Source organism: Pempheris klunzingeri, chromosome 21 (assembly GCF_042242105.1).
Source record: "Pempheris klunzingeri isolate RE-2024b chromosome 21, fPemKlu1.hap1, whole genome shotgun sequence".
Classification (NCBI taxonomy): Eukaryota; Metazoa; Chordata; class Actinopteri; order Acropomatiformes; family Pempheridae; genus Pempheris; species Pempheris klunzingeri.
Genome location: NC_092032.1, coordinates 9,792,824 through 9,816,413, shown reverse-complemented (window position 1 = coordinate 9,816,413; position 23,590 = coordinate 9,792,824). Strand labels below are relative to the sequence as shown.

Sequence of the window (23,590 nt, the reverse complement as noted above, 5' to 3'; positions counted from 1 at the left end):
CTTCTCACAGCTGCTGAGCTTGGTGGGTCTCTGTCAGTTACACTTTGCCATCTTTGCCTACCTCCGTGTTGCTACAGTGCTGACAGTGAATCTAGTAAAGTGAAGTGGAGCCTCTGCTACAAACTTTCAAACTACTCCAGCCATGTGGAACCAAAATGGAACGTCGCTCCGTGAGATCCAATCACATCTGGCTTTTACTTCCGGTCAGAGGGCACGCACACACACGCGCCTTGCGTCATTACGCATTTCCTGTTCTCTACGACACCCCCCCCCCCCCCCCCTCTCCTCACCGCCGCGCCGCGAAGTGGATGTTTTGGTGAAAAATACGGTGTCGAGAAGGGACGTAAACACGTTTAAAACATGACATTTCGACCGAGTGGGACTTAAAGCGGTGTAGCAGGGGAAAGAGGGACGTCTCGAGCGAAGGCTTCGGTTCATCTTGGTATCCTATTCCTCCGCATGTCCGCTTTCTTCGTAGATGGTCTCCGGCGAGCGTTGTCTGGCGGCGGACGACGAGTTCTCGACGAGTAATATGAAGGAGATGATCGGAGGCTGCTGTGTTTGTTCCGACGAGAGAGGCTGGGCCGAAAACCCGCTGGTGTATTGCGACGGACACGGCTGCAACGTCGCCGTGCATCAAGGTAAGCTGTGCTGCTAGCTCAGCTAGATGTTAGCAGTTAGCCTGCAGGCTAGTTAGCGTTGTCTTGTTGCAAGGTTATGAGGCGCTCCGCGTAGAGCCTCCTCCTCCTCCTCCGCCTGCCCTCACCAAGGCCAGGCTGAGGTCAGCCTCTGCTCATACAGCAGGGCGCTCCACTGCTCCGGTTTGGCAGCTAACTTAGCCTGTTTAATCCGCAGAGGACGATAGTTGGCAGCTGCTTTATGAACGCATTCTGGCTGTGAGTCGTGCTCTGTTTTTTTTTCTATCCCTGTCAGAAGCTGTCATGTTGGATTCAGAGAAGGAGGAATACGCTTGATAGAATTATACGATCCGACCCACTGCCTACTAAATTTTAGTCCAAACAGCATTAGACCTGAAGGGGGGACTTATGTAGACGCTGCTCGGGCATATTCAAGCACTAAAGTAGTGATTTGTAATGGCTGCATGTTGGCTCCCAGTACAGTGACAGTGATGCTGTGCTGCCAAACCAGGGCTCCCCCAAGATGACTCAGCCGATGACGTCCAGTGTTTACAAATGTAACAGCTGGCCATGTGTCCAAACACAGGGAGAGAGTACAAACTGTGTAACATGTCAGCAACGAGCAACCCATGCTGATGCATTTCAGCGTTTCTTCACATACAACACGGGTTTTTTTTTTTTTTTAGTGTTTGGAAAAAGGTGTGACAGGAGCTCCTCTGTAACAACCCACTAACAGCCGAACTGTTAAATACACATGGCAGCACTCAGATCTAGTCAAATGTTAAATCTGTTTGTCCCACGTGTTTTGCCTTTGCTGGTGTAAAGCTGTAAAAACTAATCTTAATATGAGCTATTATTTTATTATTAGATACACAGTTGTGCCAGTTTTCATAATATCTGATACATAACTTTTAAGGTTGCATCATATTCGCATCTCACCCCGTTAAACTTCAAGTTGCCTAATATTTAGTGCACTTTCAAATACGAGTTAGTTTATTTTTTTTAGTGCAGTGTGATACTCTCAGTATTAAACATACTCCATTAATCAGTCATTATGCCACATTCTGAGTCTTCAATACAAAATATTAGGTCGCTAACTACTGAAAGCTGGGGTGGGGTATGGAATATTTTGGATGTCAGACCACAGATACAATGCTTATGCCAAAACATGAGCTCTGTTAAATATCCAGCCACTTCCCAAATGCGGTAAGATTCAGTGCTTTGCAGAGAAAGGGACACACGGACAACGTGGCATGAAAGCCACTTCTTAAATAAAGCAACAGCACTGTGTCATTTGATGTGTGACCTTCTCCATATCTGCCCCTGGACTGCAGGAATCAAAAGATATTCATCAGTTGGAGCATTTTTGAAAATATAACATCCGTCATAACACTGGCATTTATCTATAGATGTGACACAACTAAAGTAGAGCCTGTTCATTTGCATCAAAAGAAAGAATAAACTGTAAACCTAAGTTAGACCAGCAGTGTATCACTGAGACAGGGAGAATTTTCCAAAGTCCTCACTGAATACGAATACTATAAAATATTCACAATAAATTCATGTTTTGAGAACATTATATTGAAGTGCACCAAAACACATGCACAATTAAGTATCCTCAGTTTGAAATGTGAAATTATTATAACAAAACATGTTCCATTTTCAAACTTATACTGTTGATTTTTTTTCCATTACACGCTGCTTTGTGGGACAAAAGTATCTATCAGCAACACTGTCAGAAAAGTTTTCAGTCTGAATCATGGCATTTAAAAGTGCACTTAATTTTGTAACTCTTCTCATGTGAATGTACAGAATCAAAACAGAGTCATTACATGTTGTATCTAACTGGAGCACAGCTTGGGTACTTCTTCTTGAAGCTAGTGCTATGCAGGATGCAATGCACTCTATATCTCTAACATTTGTCAACAAGTTTGAGATGAGATGAGTAAAAACTTGTCCTCTGTGTGTTTTGGGGCTCCTCTGAGTCGCAGAGAAAAGTTAAATAGCAACAGAGCGTCCACATACTGTTGTGACATCGGTTCGCATTGCAACAAATAAATATTGCAAGCTTTCAAGTGATTGGATCAGCCAGCTGTAATTAATTAAATGAATCACGTATGCAGAATATCCTGTCCAAGTGGTGCTTGATGTTTTGTTGTTAAGTCTGGTCACCCGTTTCTTCATTTGAACTCGGTAACCTTTGGGTGTTTTGTTCTCAGAAATCTGGATTATAGCTGTTTATTCCACTGGATTATGGGCTCTGGTCGGGTCAGAGATAATCTGAAAATGTGTAGAGGTAGGCTATTTAGGGTGGTGCAGCCGCATTTAGGGTTGCGCTGCCTATCCTGCAACTTGTAGGCCGAGTCGCGTAAGCATCAGCAAAATCAGGTTACAACTCATGGTGAAAGAGCAAAGTGTGTTTTCACAAATGCTGTCCACCGTGTGAATAATATTGTTTGCAGAGGCAGTGTCTAACATATTAAGAATCAGCATACCCTAGAAGAAGAATGTATTGAAGTAAAGAGACATCACTAGCGACTGAAAACTCACTCACCCACATCGTGGCCTGTTTATGGAGCGTCCACACTGCTCTTCATAAACTTAAAATGTAACTTCTGTCATTGTGAGTATTCTCTTAATTTCTGACAGCCATTCATAAAGCGAACAGTTATCATTGATGACCATGTGTGTTGTCGTTAACGGTGTATTACTAGTGATTCATTGTCCTAAGTGCTTGAAATGTTCTTTAGCACAAGCAAACTGCCAGTAGAGTAAGATTAAAACAACAGCAGTCTGTTGAATTAAAACACAATTCAGTTCTCCGTTCAAGGCAATTTAGTCACAAGTTTGGCAAAAAAATTAGTGAAGATAGCACAATATTTGTAAAGATGCTATCAAGTTTCGTCAGGTTTGTTGTGGTTTCACTATCACTGTGTCAATGTCTTTTGTGGTGTGAAATGGAGTCTTTTGTTGTGGTTGTGATGACTCACTTTAATGCCCCCTCCGTCTCTCTTCAGCCTGTTATGGCATCGTGCAGGTGCCCACTGGTCCTTGGTTCTGCAGAAAGTGTGAATCTCAGGAGAGAGCAGCACGCGTGGTGAGTCCCACAGTCCCACTGTCCCTTCACGGTTTATGGGTGAACTCCTGGAATAACAGGACTGCCTGACAAAGATGGGGAAGCTCATGCTCTTGAAGTGCTAAATTCTGTAAATGCTCCAAAAAGTAGTGCCAGCTTATTATCAGCATGTTCGTTCAAAGGGCTTGGACCAAACCAGTCAAAATAGCACAATGCTTGCAGAAGACTGTTTATTTCACCACCATGGGTAGTCAGTAGCTTTGAAGTTTAGCAGTGTAGCTATTATTCAGTCAAAGATCATCACAATGGCCTGCTCGGTAACAGAAAAAAAGTAATTCTCAAAAAAATCCAAATGCTGCTCATGTGTGAAAAATAACATTAATTCACGTAATTGTTTTGGGCTCAGCTTGTTTGTGTTTATTCATGAGAACTGTTTATTACTATTTAAGATGAAATTATTACAGTGGTGGATGATAAACAATAAGTATTGGTATAGGTATTGGCATATTGCCCAGCCTTACTGGATGTATGTGGTTTACCACAGTGTAACAGTTCAGATGAAGCTGCCAATTACTGTATACAAAAAGGACTTTAATGGGCCTTCCTTTGGCTGAAACCAAGGAACTATGCTGTACTAAATTACACTTTTTACCACAGAGTAATGGTATCATTGCTTTACTCATTAGCAAGACTTGATAGCTTGCTTGTCTTGTTCGGCCCAGCATATCTATCATTTCATCCTAAATCTCTGTACAGCTTGGCAGAAGCTGCAGTATCAAAGGCACGTGTAATGGCAGAAATTATATCAGAGATCTGTAGAAACCTGCCTGCCTCTGCCACTTCTTGCGGATCAAGCGCCTGTAGCTGCAGGATTGTCTGTGGTATGTGTCATCTCCCGCTGTCCTTTGGCCGTAGCCTGCCTGTCAGCCCATGATCTGTATTGTGCACCAGTTATTCACCAAATGTTTTTTAATCTTGATTGAAAAGCTCTACGAAAGATTATCATACATAATGTTTGAGTGGAGCCATTTTGCCAGCTGTACCAAACACCATTTGTTGTGTGTCACAATTTCGTCTAGTCTGCATCAAAGCATTAAATGAAAATGTTACTGGCCAGGCAGGGATGTGGCCCAGGAAAAAACTACATTTGCAACAGTTGCTGCAGGACCCGTGGGCTGACCCGCTCTCCGCAGACCTCTGAATCAAGTCACGTAGGACTGGACTGAGATGGGCTAAAAAGCATCCATACATACTTCACATGTTCTTTTTGGGAAATGTGATGCAAAAGCCACAGACTGGTATGGCTCGTTGAGTTTAAACTTAACATGACCTCGGCAAACTTCTAAGGACCTGTCGAGATTTTGTCAGGGGAAGATTTACTTGGGTAGTTGTTGATACAGGTGCTAGGAATGATCGGCCTACTTGCTGTATTCATGTGTGCACACAGGGCAAAGTTTGTCCAGCAAAAATTTAGCATGATCACTAGGTTTTCCTCTAACCTCCTAACCTGATGAAGGAAACCAAGTTTCTCACTTATGCGGCATTAAAGAACTTAGTTTAGGGCAGAAATCGGACACTAACAAGGTCACTTAAGTACGTGTTAATGCTTTGAATGTTGCAAAGCTGTCCAAGTGTGCTAAGTGTTTCCATCGACGCTGGTGTGTTAAGTGTTAAACAGCCACACTTCATTCTCCTTGAAGGAATTTGCGTACAGACTTGATTGTAATCTTTAATACAGGTGAGGTGTGCCCGGAAGAGTTAAACACAAGTATTTAGAAGCAGCTGGTAACTGTATGCGTGTATGTATTAGCAGGTAACTATAATATAGATAATATATATGGATTTCAGGCATAAAGAAGTTTTAAATTCATATAATAATTGATTCAATACATTGTACACATTTCCTCCTGAACAACTTTTCAGACTTACAATTATTTTTTGTTTTAATATCTACATAAATAGTGACCAGTGATCCTTATTTGTTAGTCTCAGAATTACCAAGCAGATCATCCTTTGCCTCACCTGAACTAAGTGGCCTGAATTGACCTGCAGATTTGACCTCCTCTGATTCTGTTTTGCCAAATAATCACTTGTTCAGATAGTAGTTTAAGATGGTGATGTGGAGTAGAAGCACCTCAACTTTATTTGTTAGCTCAGAAAACCACTGGTGGGAGAAAAAGGGGAAGAAAGAGGGAAATGAGGAACTAGAACATCATCTGTTACAAATCACACACACTGTGCTCTTTCTAGCATGTAGCTGAGGCCTTAAGAGAAGCAACGGCAGCTTATTTGTCAGCTGAGGACGAGTTCAATTGTCAGGCTCAGAGCAGCAGAAATAATTGCCCGAGGAGTTGTATTTGCTGACACACACACACACACACACACACACACGCACACACGCGCGCACCTTAGGTGACAGATAGCGAGGGTGTTTTCCCAGAGAGCTTCAGGCCTTGTGCCCAAGTCTGGGCCGCTTGCCAGCTCACCTCACATACAGGCACACTAGTCAGACCTCTGTGTTTACCTCATCCTACGGAGAAGAGGTCGTCCACTTGTCTCTGACCTGGTTTTTCCTTCTCTACCCACAGAGATGTGAGTTGTGTCCCCACAAAGATGGAGCTCTGAAGAGGACAGACAACGGAGGTAGAATCCCTCTCAGCTGCACACACTCACACTCACACACACACACACACACACATTCACCCACCCGCATCTGTGGTTAGCCTCTTGTGTATTTTGGCATTAATTGCATGTCACCGGCAAGTTTAAGGGGTGTGAGCGTGCTGGGAGAGTTATGTTGCTGTTTGTTGTGTGTGCTGCCTCTCTCTACCGTCCTTGCCAGTCCATGTTTTATGAGTGTGTGTGTGTGTGAGTGTATGTTTATGAGGGGGCGGGCCAGGATGGGTATAGTGCATGGCCTGTGAGGAGTCTCCCCTCTGGGTTCATTGGGAGGTCAGCTTGGTGGAGACTGTAAATATTCTGCGTGTGTGTGTGTTAGTCAGAGAGGGAGACACAGCTGTGGGATTGTGTCCAGGCCTGCAGGGAGGCATCAGGACAACACTAACACACACCGTTTTACTACTTTCTCTTTTATTTTACCCTTCCCATGACCCCTCTCTCCCTCTCTTTTTTCCCCCCATTTTTCTCTCACCATCTCTTTCCCCTACCGTCCATTTCTCTGCTCTTGTCAGTTCCTCTTCACTTGTTGATCCGTGTGGTACTTGCTGTTATTTCAGGTGGGACAGTTCTAAAGCAGAGCAAAGGTATTAGAGTCTGAAGTGGCTATTTGATCACCCAGCACTGTAACATATACCAGGCGGAGAAGAAAGAAAATACACAGAGAACGACATAAATAAAGTGAACAGCTGCTTGCCCGGGACTCTTTGTGGCTTCTTTAGTTGTAGATACCCGGTATAAATTGGTGCTCTCATCATAGAAGGAGTTCAAAGATGATACATACAAAAACATGTATATAAATTAATCTGTCACATCCATATATTTAAGGGGCCTTATGGAAAATTAGCAACAGGTTCACTTCCCTCAAGTCGCTGTTAAGAAATATTAGATGTGGCAGCAGTGTGAACATTTTAAAGTCTTGATTGTACTAATGTACTGTACATGCAGGTCATTACCTGCTACAGAAAGTACAACATGAGCTAGCCTTGTTTATTTACCTTGTGAAGGTGTCACGATCGTGGTTTACCACAGAGGCTCATAAAGCCATTATCAAGGAGCCTTTTGCCTCTTTTTTTATTAGAGTCAACACACACCTGAGTTGTTATCAACATAATTTAAGCTCATTGTATCCATAAATTGGACTTTGATAACTTCTTGGAGTGAGGGATGCTTGTAAAGGGTGCTTTGTTGGGTTTTTGGGGGGTAAAAGTTTGAATGCTTAGTTTGAGGAGGAAGGCTGTGCTGCTTTTATAGTCCTGTTTTATAGGCCTCTTCCAGATTCTTGGAGGGACTTCAAAACAACAACATGGCCCCATTTCACACTCACTGTCTCCCCTCCTTCCCGCCCTCTGCCCTCCTCCTCCTGTCCCTCTCGCCAGGTCAAAGGCAGGTCAGGGGTTCAACTGTAAGTTTAAGCCTGTTTTTGTTTCCGCTATGGGGGAAAAACAGACACCTTCAGTGTGGCAGGAGACTCCCACCTCCATTTGACCTCCCGTTGACCTCCTCCTGCTCCTCCTCAGCTCGTCGTCAATTCTGCAGCCACTCCACCGTGCCCCACTGTCATTCTACCGCCCCCAGTGTGTCTTCAGACAGGCAGCTGTGTGTGTGTTAGGGCTCAATAAACGGCTACTTAGATTGATTAATTACCAGTTTGCAAATTACAACATTTACACTTCAGCATTTGAAAGTTCCACATATTTTCATGTAAAGAAAGTTGAAATCGGGCACATAACAGAACATGTATAGGTTGTGTTTAATTCTTTTGGTTTGGGCCAAAGAAGTCTTATCTATTATTGGATAAGACTTTGGATGTGGTCAGTTTCAGATTTACATTGACGACCAACCAAAAGTTTCATGGACCGACAAAGAACGTGTTCAAAGGACTGTTTTTTGTGTTGTGCTCTGCTTCTCAAGACTGAGTCTGAGTCTCAAGACTTTATTTTATTTTCCCTATGGGTCATAGAGAGCTCAGAAGGAAATTACTTTGCAGCATGATGAGTGAGAATGGGAATTCTCTGTCATTGGCTCTCTTGGTTTGATGGTTAAATCCACAACCAGTTTAAAAGGCAGTGTTCCCACCAAGTCAAATAAAGAGGACAAACACAGAAGTATAGCGAAGTCAGTAATGCATTTAGTGTAAACACTTGGCTGATGGTTGTTTTCTCTGTCTGTCTTTGCAGGCTGGGCTCATGTAGTATGTGCCCTTTACATACCTGAGGTGGAATTTGCCAATGTCTCGACTATGGAGCCTATAGTACTCCAGTCTGTTCCACATGAGCGCTACAACAAGGTAACAAACTTAATCTGCGCTTTCACATGTCACAAAATCACAAGTACACTGTAATTATGAGGGACGTATTCTGCTTTTTTGTAATTAAGATGGTTCTCTGCGTATGTTTGTGTGCACGCAGACATGTTACATCTGTGAGGACCAGGGCAGAGAGAGTAAAGCAGCCACTGGAGCCTGCATGACCTGCAACAAACATGGCTGTAGGCAGGCCTTCCACGTCACATGGTGAGACCCTTTCACATCGTATTAACCTCATAAAGACAAAGAAGGAGATTGTTTCGTCAGTTCCTTACTCAAGCTAGTTGTTACACCTACTGTAATAGCAAAACCGTTGAGATCCTGTGTGATATTACGATTTTCATGTATTTTATTAACACTGCCAATATGAGAGAACACAGCCAGGTTAGGAGCGAGCAGACCTGGATGTACAAACCGTATTGTCTGATGTTCAACACTTGCTGGCACTATATGATATGATGTGATGTTGTTGTGCTCCAATGTCGCACATAAATGTTGAAAAGTTTTCTGTTTTTCACATTCCTTCCACGTCCTCTACACTTCCCTCTGCCACAGTGCCCAGTTTGCAGGGTTGTTATGTGAGGAACAAGGATCGGATGCAGACAATGTCAAGTACTGTGGATATTGCAAATACCACCACAGCAAGTTGGTAAGTGTCCTCTCCTATTTTTGTCAAACACCACAGAAAGCATGTCATTTGATACTCTAAACGACAACTTCGCACATTATTCTTTCCTGAAAATTTCTGCACATGAGGACAAATGGTTTTTTTTTTGTGTATTTTGGTTTGATTTAAGATGATTAATTATTCACTGTACTAATTATCAGATGAGCAAGCTTGTGTTTTTGTAAATATGATGGAGAGTTTGCCCCACAGGACATGACAAGTCTGGCTCACTAGCCTGTATTAGACTCATGCATACACTGTCCCTCCCCGAGAACTGTAGTTTAAGTATGAAAGCCCTCTGACTGTGCGTACTGAGGGTTTGCAGCAGTCACATTGCTCACTCCACATCAATACATGTATATGCATCTTGAAAGTTTTTTTTGTTCCACTGACTACAAGCACAGATAACACACACACATACTCTACCTGTAACACAGTGAGAAAAACAGCCGATCTTGTGGATGACTTGCCCCTTCTCTGCTGCCACTGAGAGATGACCCTCCATCACTTCTTCTCACTTTGCCCCCCGTAGCCCCTCTCTATCCTTACTGTCTCATCAATTCTACTCTCCTCTTTGCTGCACCTTTCCATCTTTTTTTCACTCTCTCTCCTTCAGTCAGCTTCCAGTCTGTCAACTTGTGCACACTCTCCCTGCATCTGTATTTCTCCCCCCCCCCCCCGCTTGCTTCTCTTTCACCTGTCCTTTACCCTCCATCTACTCCTCTTCCTCCTACCTTCCTGATCACTCCAATCTCTCTAACATCGTCCCCTGCATTCCCTTGTGTACTGGTACTAAGCCCAGAGTGGGTTTGCAGGTGCAGGAGAGGGTCGTATGAGCCTTGTATTTCACTGTTAACGTCAAACAAGGCTAATCAGGCTTCATAACATTTATGTATTTGAAATCCTTTGGAAAACAGTTCAATTATTTATTTGTGAGGTTTCCAACTGACCTGTCCTGTCAGTTAGCTTTTACTATTTTTGGTCACCAAGTGTAGCAGCAGCTTTTGTGCTGCTTTGCTTAGCTGGGTTTCAATGGACAGTTCAGACAGTCAATGTCAGTTCAGTGCTGTCAAAGAAGCCTTTTCACTCTTTTTCTAAACAGTATGGGAAACCAAAGTAGACTGATTAATATGATTTTAGAAAAATAGTCCCTTTTTTTTTATCTACATACATTTTCCATATACAATTGGCCTTCAGTCCTAAATGGCAGGTTACAGGTTTCTTGTCCATGGTTTCAGTCTTTTTTAGTCTATCAGCTCTGCTCTGGCTGTGCAGCTAACCAGCATTATGCAAACCTGATAGGTGGATAGCCAGATATTGTCAAGCAGAATTCAATCAGATAAGAGAAAAATGAAAAGGATAGGCATATCAACACACAAATCCAACAACTGGATACACAGAGGAAATGTGTTTTCAGCATACACATTCTCTGAAGAGGCGCCCTGTTGCGGTCCAGATTTTGTTCCACCTCTCCAGTAGTTAACACCCTGTCACAAGGGGTACACATGTATGCTCGTACACAGGGGAAGCAAATATGAAAAACAGGAATGTGACTTGATTATTGTGATTTCTGGAACAGTGGTAGGATGGAATCACAGGGCAGCCTTTACAGAGTCTACACACACAAACACACACACACACGCACACACACTCTGATGACATTTTTCACTGTTAACAAACGTTGATGGAAAGACTCGTGCTGCTATATTGATCGTGTATGAATGGCTTTGGATGCTGGGGCATAATGTCATTAAGCTGAGATTGTATGGATGACAGGAATGTACGAGGGGGAATCGATGATGAGGAAAGCAATGTTGTTAGCAGAATGGGTTTCATAAAATGCCACTTGATGGATGTTTTACGGCATGTTAGCAACATATGGAATCTGACTGGACTCTTTGGTTAAAATCTAATCTCAAGCTTAGATTATCCTGGTTTAGTTTGGACTACAGTGAAATTTCTCCTTGGCTAGCGATTTTATTAAGACCATGTATTGATAATTATTTATGTGGAGTGTAAAAGCACTCGTTGATGCATTTGCTTTACTTTCGAATCTACATTGTTGCTGGCGCAAAGCTGCATTTGGCTTTAAACATCTTCTGTGATAGTGATTGGCAAACCTTGTTGCATAACTATCTGTCACTTGTCTTTCTTCCTGGTCTTGAGCTGAAAAAAATGTTTGCAGCGCAGTGATGTTGACAGTGTAGCAAATCTAAAGATCTATCCCTGAAAGAAGTGCACAGGAAATTAGTGTGTGTTCACTTACAGCAAGTTAGCATAGAAATATAGATGAAGACTTAAAGTTATCCCATTGAGCACCAAGTTGCCTTGGAGAGTCAGTCGTACATGAAATGCCACAGACTGAGTAAACACAAGCCTTGATCTATGCCTATGGATAATATGGCTGTAATTTGAAGATGTAGTTGTCTATCACCATGGCAACAGATACTGTGAGCAAGAGCAAAGTGGCTTGGGTTCAGATCAATAAACAAGTGTCCTATGATCCCTCTTTCGATCATACAGGTTTGAAATGACAATTTAACACAACTTATGGTTTTGTTTTACTGTTGCCCTCAATCTTGATTGTTTTTTTTCCCTCATTTGTAGTATTGATGGTTATTGAACGACTTTGCCTAATGGTTACATTTGATTAGTGAAAGTTGAAAAAGGCCTTTTCTGTACAGGAGGTCTAATGTATTTTGTTCAACTACCTACTGCCACCATGCACTTTTTTACTCCGTAGTACCAAAAAGTTATATTTTCATAACCAATGCTCGTGACAATGTTTTTGACTGAAATTTGAGTTATCCTTTAGTTCAGTCAGCCTTTTTTTTAGTTTAAGTGTTGTTCTTTTTTTTATATCGTAGAGTTCTCTTCTTTGGTTTAATTTTAGCCTCTTTTCTTGGACTTCATCCAGTAACTTGGAGTTCCTCTTTACCTTTTAGCAAAGGAGCAGGGGCCGTGGTAGTAGGTCTCAAAGCTTAAGTGACTCTTCCACTCAGTGTATGGATAGACCCCCAGACCAGGACACAAAGGTAAGACAGCCCTCAGATCTTACCCTCTCTATGCCTCCAACCCACGACTGTGACTCCACCAGAAACATACGCCTTCGCTGTTACATGCTCACACTGTGGAGGGACAGGCAAATACGCAGCAAAACCATTGATCAATAATCACCTTCAGTGGCTCTTCCTTCAGTCTTAGAAAATATATGAGCAGTTCATTATTTATGATAAGTGGAGACTCAGCGGACATATTCATGTTTAACTTAACAAGGCAAATGGAAAAAAAGGGACTCATGTAAACAAGAAAGTCGGACAATATTTTTAAGGGCTCTTTATGTTGTCGCATCTTAAAATGTTATGTTGTCACTTAACCAAATCCCCTTCAAATGACCATCGCTTTAAGCCAAGAAAAATTAGACTGAAATGCATGGATGGCCTTGAAAGTAATGCACTTGATATCTTTATTTAATTCTTTATCAATATTTACTATATTACAATATTTACGCTGCACTGTCTTGACAGTTGGGAGTGCAAAAATGTGGCCCACCTCATAGCACTGCAATGTGTTCCTCAGTTTTACTTAACAAGGCCTTTTCATTTCATTCCAAGCGAGTGCTGAAATTGTATTTTATAGACTCAGCAGCGGTTGCTTTTGGATTGTATTTTAGCTGCAGCCCACCTACACCCACCAGTGATCGCAATCTTTAATGAATGCTGCATTAGAGTGACTTAATCAGTCACAGCTGTTAGCAGAACATGTAATCACAAGCTGAGAAAAAATCAGAATTCACAGGAGGTGTCAAGTCATCTGTTCCACTTTTTGTTCGCCGTCTGTACGAGCCCTTGTTGGAACAGAGGACAGGGCCTTAACTACAGTCGAGTGAAACAGATCATTCTCAAAAAGCAGCATGTTAAAGAAGTCACAAACAAACCTTTGCAGTCCGGTATTAAAATATAATTGGTAGATATTAATAGATATTGGACCCACTTTAGCCTAATGTTATACACTAAAGCAAACACATGACTGTCCCTTTACAGTTGAGCTGTTTGGAGAGAGCGTAGAGTTCTCTTGTCACTGTGTCATTGATTCTTTCCACCAAACCCTCCAACAATGTGCACTGTTTGGACAGCACTCTGAAAATGCATCCATCCTCACCCCTTTCTTGATCAGAAATCACTAGGAAGAGTGTGCAACGTTCAAATATTGAAGCTGGCATGTTAAGTCAGCTTTATCAAGCATTTAAAGCACCCGTAACAGCAGCAAGGACTTAACATACTGAGGCATGTCAGCTGGAGCCTTTGTGTGTCTGTGTGTGTGTCTGTGTCTGTGTATGAAAATATTTCATTCAAAGTACACTTCAGCCAGACCACCTTAGAATCAAGAAAGACACTTTCTGTGAATGTGAGTCACAACAGTACGTTTCACTGTTGTGACTCACATTCTGCTGTGACACACAAAAATAAATTGTTGTATTAAGTGACATCTCTGTCAACTTGTTTGTTTACCATTCTGCTCAGTCATCTAAAATACTGCCCATCTGTCCCTGGTATTTATGCTGGTCCACATAATAGCAGCACAGTGCATACTAAGTGCGTCGGTAAAAGCAATTAAATTTAGGAAATGGGCACTTTAAATCTGCATCAGAGAAAAAAAAACTTGCATCAACAATATAAACTAAACTGTGAAAATGTCACCATTCATTCTTACAAATATGAAAGCACTGACCAAAAATTAGCTAAATATATAAAAAGTATTACAAATGTGTGCTGTAACTTTCTAATTGAAAAAAATGTACTCTGCCCTGCCTTAACAGCACATCAAACTGATATATACACTACTCACAAAAAGTTAGGGATATTCGACTTTCAGGTGAAATATATGGAAAATGTAAAAAGTTAATGCTACAGTGATATTATATCATGAAAGTAGGGCATTTAAGTAGAAGCATGCAATGGTAATTTTATTCATCTTAAACAATTTATTGAAAGAAAATCTAACAACAGTGGTAGGTATACCACAACAAAAAATTTTCAGTGTCTCAATAAATTGGGATGTGGCCAAAGGACGTCCACTCCTCTCCTTTCTGTGACTCTTCCAGTCTCTGTATCACTGTTACAACCTCCTGATGACACTCTGTGACCCTCTAAGCTCAGTGAACACCTCCGTCTGAGGACTTCCTGTTTGAAGCCTCCAGTGTTGAGGTGCTGCTGATCAACTGTTAGGTGTCGTCTTGGTCTCATGATGTCAGAATGTGAACAGCAGGATGAGGAGGACTGTTTAAATACCAATTCTAACTGAAGCAGGAAATGTATTGGTCGATTCGTGGATCAAACCTGTTGTGAATTTTGCCGTTAAGCTTCTTGTTAGAGAACAGCAACTTGTGCAAAAAGTACTGAGACACTGAACAGTTGGACATGTGCATTCAAAGGTTTAGAGAAGGTCACATTAAGTTCACCTGGAAAGTTTAGAATGTATTTTAGGTTCATCCTGAAATTTCACCTGAAAGCCGAATATCCCTAACTTTTTGTGTGTGTGTGTGTGTGTGTGTGTGTAGCTGATAAAGATCTTTCAAATCAGCTCAGTGGTAGTGCTCTTTTCTTATTGTATGTGAAAATAATACAATAGATGATGTTTCCTCCGAAGATACACCATTTTGCCTAATGTTTTCAAATTGAGGAAGGAAGAATGAATGGATGCATTTTGAAAGTCAGCTCCGCTGAAATCAAGAGGTCAGCTCCTCCATCAAGTTTGTTTTTGTCACCTGGATGGTGTAACAGCTGCTCCACTTTCGCTGAATGAAATGCTCATGTTCTGATGAGATGTTGCACCTAATTTTAAACCTGTTTGTGCATTTGACTTCGTTTAGATTTTGCTTTGCCAAAAAGATTTGATGCTTTCAGTTCCCTTTTCCATCTTTTTCCAGTTGTAGTTCATTGATTTTTATTTTTTTTCTTGGAAGAAGACAATAGATTTTTCATTGTGTTCATGTGAAAGTAAATAATAGAATTCAAATTGAGCATTTAACATGTGTGGCCATTTTATCTTCTATATACTTAGTCAGTGTGTCGAACAATGGCAGCTCCTGGTTGAGTGCGTGTGTGTGTGTGCGTGCAATGATTTGTCTATTCAGCCCCTCTGTACTGGCTTTTGTTAATATTGCTGTATTTGCATCAGTTAGTGTACCCCCTTCTCTCTCACATACATATACACACACTCTCCCTATCCACATTCTTGGGTCAGAGATCAGTAGGCTCAGATGTGTGTGTGTGTCCACACATGCATTTGTTATTTGGTTTGGAGACTCAGATGTATACCCACCTCATGTTAGACCCTGCAGTCAAACTACAGCAGGGGCTGAAAGACCACCTCCCCACACCGGCCGCTTAGAAAAGGCCTGCAGGAAACATACTAACACACACAAACACAAACACACATCATCCATACATACACAATGGCTGGTCAGAAATCCTGCAGGAAACTGCACAGGGGAATTCCTGCCAGGCCAGGGCGGATTATTTTCCCCCTTACTTCCTGTTCCTCTGCCCCCCCGCTCCCGTCTTCCCTCGCCTCTCCTCAGCCCTGCTCCCCTCTGTGTCTGCACCCTCTCATCTTCCTCCTGAGGCCATTGTGTTGACTTGTTAAGCATTTAAACCATATATAATATCAAAAATGACAGGAAATACTATGCTTTTGCATGATTGGAGCATACCTTGTATTTCTTACACAAGACAGTTAGTGTAATGACTTCATTTCTTGTCTATGAACATTATCACATGCTTACGTTGCGTCGTAGTAATGAATGTTAAATTTAAATTTAATGTAGTAATGAAACAATTGAGTCCTCAATTGAGTCATCATTAAATAGAAAATGATTTAACCAAAGTTGATAAATATTCCGTACTTCCAGCCTCTCAAATGTGAGGATTTGTTACGTTTCTCAGTTGTATTTGATTATAAGGAGAATGCTTCTGGATTTTGGAAGCGAATTGGAAAGACAATTTGGATTCAGGGAGTCATTAATGGGCACTGTTTGCTGTGCTCTATCATTTTATTGATAAAGTGATCAATCAAGGGACAATAAAATGGCAGATAAATTGATAGTAAAATTAGTTGTCACAGCCCTAATTTAGTGGTGACATAAGACACCAATGTATACCAAGAGACTACAAAGGAATTTTGAGGCAGATATTTTCAGGATTAAGAGACAGTTATGAGGAAAAGGACGATCTTGCCTCTGGAAAAGAGAGTTTTTCACCATTAGACATAGACAGAGAGGATTTCAGACCACCGCTGTACTGCTCATTGCTTAGCAGTTTGATGATAAATAATCATGGCCCTCGTCCTCTGCCACCAGTTACATTTACCCCACACAGTCTCAAAGAGAACTCGGACATGTCAAATGATCAGGCTGCTAATGGTCCACAACGGAGAAAGAGGGGAAAGGACACGCTGAAAGGCTTTGTCTCTGCAAGTATAATCAATTGATCTGATTGATATGGGTGTGTCAGGGTCACATTGTGTATGTGTTATGTTTCCCACGCCCAGTGCTTCGGGTCCCTGTGTGTGCGTGTGTGTGTGTTATCCGATCCTCTCAGCTCAACCTCTGTCCATCAACACCTACCTCAGGAATGTTAATGAAAAACAACAAGGGAATCCCGAAGAATTTACCTCTCTCTCTCTCTTCTTCTGTTCCTCTACCATCATCTCTCCCTTTTGTTGCAGTAGATTTTGTTTAAGTTAACCGTCTGACTCGATTTTGTTTCTCTTTGGTTGTCGCCAACATGCAAGGCAGTCACTGTTGTTTAAAGTAGTTCTACACAGTTAATAAGTCGACTGACCGAAAATTAGGGCTGCTCCCTTAAAAGTCACTGATTTGAGTCAGAAGGCGAGAAGAGCCCGAGTCGACGCATTTTGTCAGTTGACTCACTGCACTTTTTGTTTTTAGCTGCGTCATTGTATCCAGGAGCAACAGCATGGCAGGCTTTAAACTGGAAATCCTGACTGGGACAGCCCTGTACAGTTTTTGTTAACCAATAGCAATTTTGATAATCATATAACTTTTTTTTTTTTTGCTGGTTTCGGCCTTTTAAATGTGAGAATTCACTGATTTTCTGACATAGCAAGACACAACTTTGGGTTAGGAGGAGAATGTGATTGGCATTTTCACTGTGTTCACTGTCACTACGTTGCAAAGTCAGGCTGTGTAGCAGAACGTTGTTTAGTCTCACAGAACTCTATTTGATATCGTAATGGGGATCCCAGCATTTGTCTTATGTTCACTTTTTCGAGGAAATGTGCATAAAATGATGCACAAAAAAAGTCTTGAATATTTCCATTTGTTGGAATGGTGCAGCTGCAAAAACATGATGTCAATATTTCACCATAAAGCCGGAACAAACTGATTCAGAATATATGCCGCTGTCAGGCTGTGTGGAATAAGATGATTTCAACAATTTCTAAAGTCATGTAATGGAAAACAAAAAGGGGAAAAAAATTGCCAGTTGCAGCATTAGTTTCAGGTTATACCCATGAATACACACACAAACACAACTCTGCAGCGTTTGTCTCCTGTCCCTACAGTTGAGCTGCTATCTCCTGATTTGGCTGACGCTGTCTGTTAACTGCCACTCATACAGGAAGTCTGGCTAAACTGTCACCAGCCTCCACGCAGTCACTCCTCAACGAGACCCTGGGGGCGAGAAGAAGGGGGAGGGATTGTCTGGTCTTTCAGAGTTGTCATGACACTGAGCATTACAAGCATGTTGAGTCTAATGTCGTCTCTCAGAATCTCTGTATTTTCTCCATTTCCTATCTCTGAGTGTGTGTGTGTGTGTGTGTGGATGACTGGATGTGTACCTGCATGGGAGTGTCTATGTAAAAGCGAGTGTGTGTGACCGTGCGCGCACGTGCAGAGAGGTGTCAGGGTGCGGGGCGTGCGTGTGAGGTGTAAATGCGCTGGCACCCAGTCGCCAACTCAGGGGTGCGAGAGGAGGGTGGCGGTGCGTGTGATAGCGAGGGTGTAAATTGAGCTGTGATCGTCCAAGAAGCAGGATATGATTGGATGAAACGACGAGACCTTCGGCGCGAGGCACTTATACACACTCCAAACTGCTGAATTCCTGTTGCCTCCTGCCCCTTTTTGTGTCTCTCTTCAGTCACTCTCTTTGTGTCTGTGGATCTCCAAGCTTTCATCTCAGGCTGAGGCTTTGAAATACAATGCTCCCTCTTTCTTTCTCTCTTTCAGCCACACACACACTCTCCCTCATCTGTGCTTATATCCTAATAACTCATACCTATTTTTTTTATTTTTGCCATCTTCTTGGCTATAATCTTCAACAGAACAACATATGTGGTCTAGTATGTCTCCATATTCAGTATTTTCCCCAAGACCTACAAAAATCAGAGGGCTATGAAATAATGGTTTTATGAGATCTTTATTTCTCTCTCCCCCTTGTCGTGTCTTAAGCAGCTTCACCCATCTGTTTCACCCTTGTTTTCCTGTTCTCCATGCTCAGAAACACAAGGAGCGGGACAGGCACAAACCAAAACACAAGAAGATCATGGACATGTCGCCCTCCCTCGTCCTCCCAAACATTATGGTCCCAGACAAGGTGAGGGCACCCTTCCACTACTCATTCTTTTGTTTTGGTGAATTCCACATGGGCAAGTTAAATATTACAGCAAGGCTGGCTGCTTTACCTTGATTAACCTTTGTTTCTTCTCTTCTCTATCCCTCACACATCCTGTCCTCTGGCTGACCTTTCTCCCATTTTCGGTTCTCCCTTTCTCAACCGACATTGCCTTGATCATTTTTGTTCCTCGTTCCTGTGCTTCTCATGGCTCCTGTCCTCCCTTTCCGCTCAACCACGTTTTCATTGTTCTCCCTCCCTTTTTGCCTTCTTCCGCCAGACCTACAACAGCAGCAGCTCAGGAGGAGCTGTCACCTCTTTGCCGGCAGCCTCGCAGAAGCGACTGGATGACGGCACCGCCCGTTTCACCAACGCCAACTTTCAAGAAGTGTCGTCCGCTCACTCCGGCGGCAGCTCCAAAGATGGCTTGGCTGCAGACGCTGGGAAAGTGGCACCCGAGGCAAAGACCAAGAAGAACAGCGGCGGAAGTCATGCAGTGGGACAGAGGGGCGGCCGCAAGTCTCTCACCTCCTCAGGGAAACCCCTCCCCTCCGCCGTGGTCACCATGGCAACCTCCTCCACATCTGCCTCTGCTTCCACTGGGCCTTTCCACCAAGGTGAATTGATGGTTGCAAATGGTCCTGTATGTTAATTTTCCCACAACTGGGAATTAACCCTGCAGTCAGAAACATGGAAACACAATGACAAATCATTGGCGTTACTGTTCTGCCCACCCAGCAAAAAGCTGCAAGTGCAGCACAATTACAATTGCAGCAGTTTTATTAAAACCCAAACAGGAGTGTGTTTCATGTGTTGTTTGTGCGTGTGTGCTTGCGTGTGCTGTGTCATTTGCTGGATTTTGGCCAGACACCAGACTTTTGTGTGTGGCCGTGATAACAGTCTTTTGCCTTGACTGGCCTCTGGCTCCTGTAATCGGGGGCCTTGTCTGGGAAAAGACCAACACACACCCACACACACTGAAAGAAAGACCGATCATGTGGGGAGGTCAGGACCCGAAAGGAGTCTGCACTCACACTGAGCTCCTGTGTTTTGTACTCTATCAGAACCTTGAAGCCCTTGTCAGGTGTACGTTTGTTTGTGTGTGTCTAGCAGAGAAATGGTTGTGTGTTTGAGTATCCATCCATTTGTGTGCTTTCATGGCAGTTCCTCTGTTACAAGGGAGGACTACATGATGAGGGAGGGCTGACTGTACAGCAGATAGCAAGCGGCAGAGCAGATAAAATGCTTATTTTGGTTATCTTGTTTCTGCTGCTCCCATGATGATGGAAAGGAAAGTCGTATGGAAAGTTTTCCAGCTGTAACGTCTGTTTCCTCCATGTTGTGTCTCTCCGGCTTCCTCATCTCACTTGTCATTTTATCCTCACGTCTCTTTCTCTGTTGTCTCTATTTTCCACCCGGCTTTCTTCCTTCCAGGCCTCCTTTTGACCAGTGCCAGCAAGACGCCCTCTGCTCCTTCCTCCTCAGACTTCCTAAGTTTCTCAGATTCATCGTTGCGTCCCGGTGGTGGGACTACCTTCTCCTCGCCGCCATCCTTTAGCAGCTGCCTCGTGAAGCCGAGCTCAGAGGGCGGAGCTTCAGATGGAACTACGACGCTCTTCGGATCTCTGATGTCTGCCACTACGGCTTCTGCAGGTACCAGATGTTTGATTATCACAATGGTTACTCTGAGTTTAATTAAAATGCATTTTTGTTCAATTATGTGTATTATTACTTCTTTGTCCTCAGATGCAAAACACATTTTCTAAGACAAAGAGTTACATTCATTTCATAGATTAATTGAGAAGGTAACCAACAGATTAATTAATAATGAAAGCAGTCCTTAGTTGCAGCCCTGATTTGCAAGTGAACTGATGATGCAGGATGTAAAGTAGATTTTTTTTTTAATGGATCTCAGGCTAACCAACGACAACAAAACTCTAAGAGGCCGCAGGCTTTATGCTTAAATATTCTGTTCTGCTTTCTTATCATTTCAGTGGGCGGAAAGCTGTATGAGAATTCCCACAGTCACACAGCTAGTGAGACGACAAGCCTCGGTGGGTCCGCTGGCTACAAACGACCCCAACCCGCCAGCTCGGGGCCGGGGATCGGAGGAGCAGCGGCAGGAGGAGGGGAGGATGGGGTGAAGAAGAAAAAGAAGGGCAACTGGCGAAACAGATTTGGGCCTTGCTTCACCACGGATGTGAAGCCTTCAGAGCCAGCTCCCTCCCTGGCCCTCCCCACCTCCTCCACGGGCAACACCCCCTCCTCCTCTTCCACCGCCTCCCCTTCCTCCTCTTCATCCTCAACGCTCTCAGGCCGGCCGGGCTTAGTTTCCAGCAGTGGATTAGGAGTGGGAGTTGGAGGAGGAGGAGGAGAGAGGGGACTGGGGGTCATGGGTGTCAGCAGTGGGATTCAGAAGTCCCCGTCACTCCTCAGGAATGGGAGTCTGCAAAGCAACAGCGGCTCCACAACCACTGGACCAGGTGAGGAGGCCACAGCAAGTCAACACACAGACACACACACACACACACAACAATGATGATATCATGAACAAGATCTCATGGTCGGAAATGCTCCCTCAGACCCAAACCCTCTGAAAATTACTAAAATTGTTGTTAGGAGCTAAAATGAGGAATCAAGCTGGTTTAATTTGAGATTAGACAAAGTAATTATTTCCCTTCATGCTCATCATCAGGTCATCAAAACAATAAAAAGGGAAGTGCTAATGTGCGGCATTGTTGTAGCCGTTTTTGTGCTTCATGCCCAGATCCTGACTTGTAGAGCTTTCTTGTCATTCGCCACTGAATGCTGATGAATTAAGCACAAAACGTTAGTGGATTGCGTCTGTGCAGCAAAGTGTTAACATCACCAATCACAAATGCTGAGGATTAGACACACCTTTGTAATTGTCTCCTTGTGTGCATGTGTGTGTATGTTAGAGTGCGGGTCTTCATGTTATTTGCTCACACACGTGGAAGTGGTCTGTATGTTTTCTTTTTTTTTTCCTCATCGTGTTCAGTTGCTTGGCAACTGTCTTTATGCTTTGGAGTTCCCCTGTGCTGATGGAAATGGTTCAGCACAACCCACACATCCCACATCTCCCCTTTCTTCCAGGATTGCCACCCTTTTGTCTCTCTCTCCTGCCTCTCAGCTGCTCTCTCTTACCTGCATCTTGTTCATTTCTCAAACCCTCGTTTCACCTGTTGATGCTTTATGCATTTGAAGGTGTACATGTGTTTGTGTAGTCCTCTAATTAGGCCAATATCTATCACTGATCATTATGATCAGCTGGTCTGATGGTGATCGCCAGGTTGTCAGTGTTCTTTAACATAGAGACCCTTGTTTCTCTTTGTCTGTTACTGAGCCTATTTTTGACTTTTGATTATTCATATTATAGCATAGCAAGAATAATGTACAGTATTTTTCAATGTATCATTACTCTTTGTCCTTAACCCTCAAGATCTATAATCGATATTGGACAATACCACTCAGATGCAGATTGATTGGACTGGAGCATCCATAGAATACAATGGATCTGTAGTAATGTATTGTTTTTTCTCATAGCAGTATAGTTATTGTAGTATAGTTATAGCAGTTATTGTATGAAAAAGATGTGGTTGCTAGGTAGTATAACAAGTATAGTATATATTCTTCTGATCAAAACATTTGTTACTCGCTACGATATGATTGACTCCATCTGGGGAACATATTTAGATATATTTTAGGTCGGAACCAATAAAAGATTGGTGTTGTAGTCTTTGTCTGCTTGCATTCACATTCAAGTGTAGAGATTGGGGTGTTTTATTAAATATACAGTGTCGTCATTTTATAGTTGTAATATTACCCCCATTTTAAGTGGGTCAATTGTGAATTGACAGGAATATCCTTATACATATATATTGCTTTTTAGCAATTCTGTTACCAAGAAGAAACATGTTACACGTTATTAAAGCAACATGAAATGCAGCAGTCACACTTCTGGCTGTCTCACACACCCTCACCCTCAAATGCATTGCTAAGTGTTGCAAGTAGTACAAGCACATGATGTGTCTGTCTATGACTATTGGTATTCTTTGAAAGGTGGGTTTAGTGGATATTCTATATGTTTGCAGCTGTGAGCATAAGCCGGTGAGTCAAACCTGAGCACTTGTGCTCTTTGTGTTCAGAATATAATTTTTTGCAGCAGTGGTGGCCGAGGATAATTTTGTTTGTGATTCCATGTCCATCTCAGTTTTTGTGCATGCGTTTTCCCCTACAGCAGTGGTTTGCGTTTCTGACCACAGCTGGTGAAAGAAGATAGGGGAAACAAAACAGTGGTGGTTCTGTATGGCTGTGCATTATATGTACGTGTGTGTCTGAGAATCATGTGTTCGTCTTCCTACTGTAAATATTTAGCTGAGGGTTAATGCAGGGCAGTAATGGGGAGGATCTTAGTGTTTAACCCCCCCCCCCCCCCACCACCGCCAGCTTATTCCACCATGCTGATGGATAGATAGTTAGCCTGATAGATATGTGTTTGAGTGTGGGGAGAAGCAGGGGGTTAGATTTTGGCTAGGTTAATGTTTGACGGCAGGGGGGTCACTGATGGGA

General features: G+C 42.8%; 1 protein-coding gene across 2 annotated transcripts in view; it reads left to right on the top strand.

Annotated features, from left to right (window-relative positions):
- The first annotated feature begins 302 nt into the window (after positions 1 to 302).
- The window catches only part of mllt10 (MLLT10 histone lysine methyltransferase DOT1L cofactor), a 39,186-nt gene continuing 15,898 nt past the window's right edge, over positions 303 to 23,590 (top strand). For both annotated transcript variants that reach the window (XM_070853006.1, XM_070853005.1), the window contains exons 1-10: positions 303 to 641; positions 3,656 to 3,735; positions 6,303 to 6,357; positions 8,571 to 8,680; positions 8,802 to 8,905; positions 9,254 to 9,347; positions 18,887 to 18,982; positions 19,281 to 19,617; positions 20,435 to 20,653; positions 20,995 to 21,483. In XM_070853006.1, the coding sequence (XP_070709107.1) occupies positions 479 to 641; positions 3,656 to 3,735; positions 6,303 to 6,357; positions 8,571 to 8,680; positions 8,802 to 8,905; positions 9,254 to 9,347; positions 18,887 to 18,982; positions 19,281 to 19,617; positions 20,435 to 20,653; positions 20,995 to 21,483 (1,747 nt within the window). In that variant the 5' untranslated portion in view covers positions 303 to 478. The remainder of the gene's footprint in view (positions 642 to 3,655; positions 3,736 to 6,302; positions 6,358 to 8,570; positions 8,681 to 8,801; positions 8,906 to 9,253; positions 9,348 to 18,886; positions 18,983 to 19,280; positions 19,618 to 20,434; positions 20,654 to 20,994; positions 21,484 to 23,590) is intronic.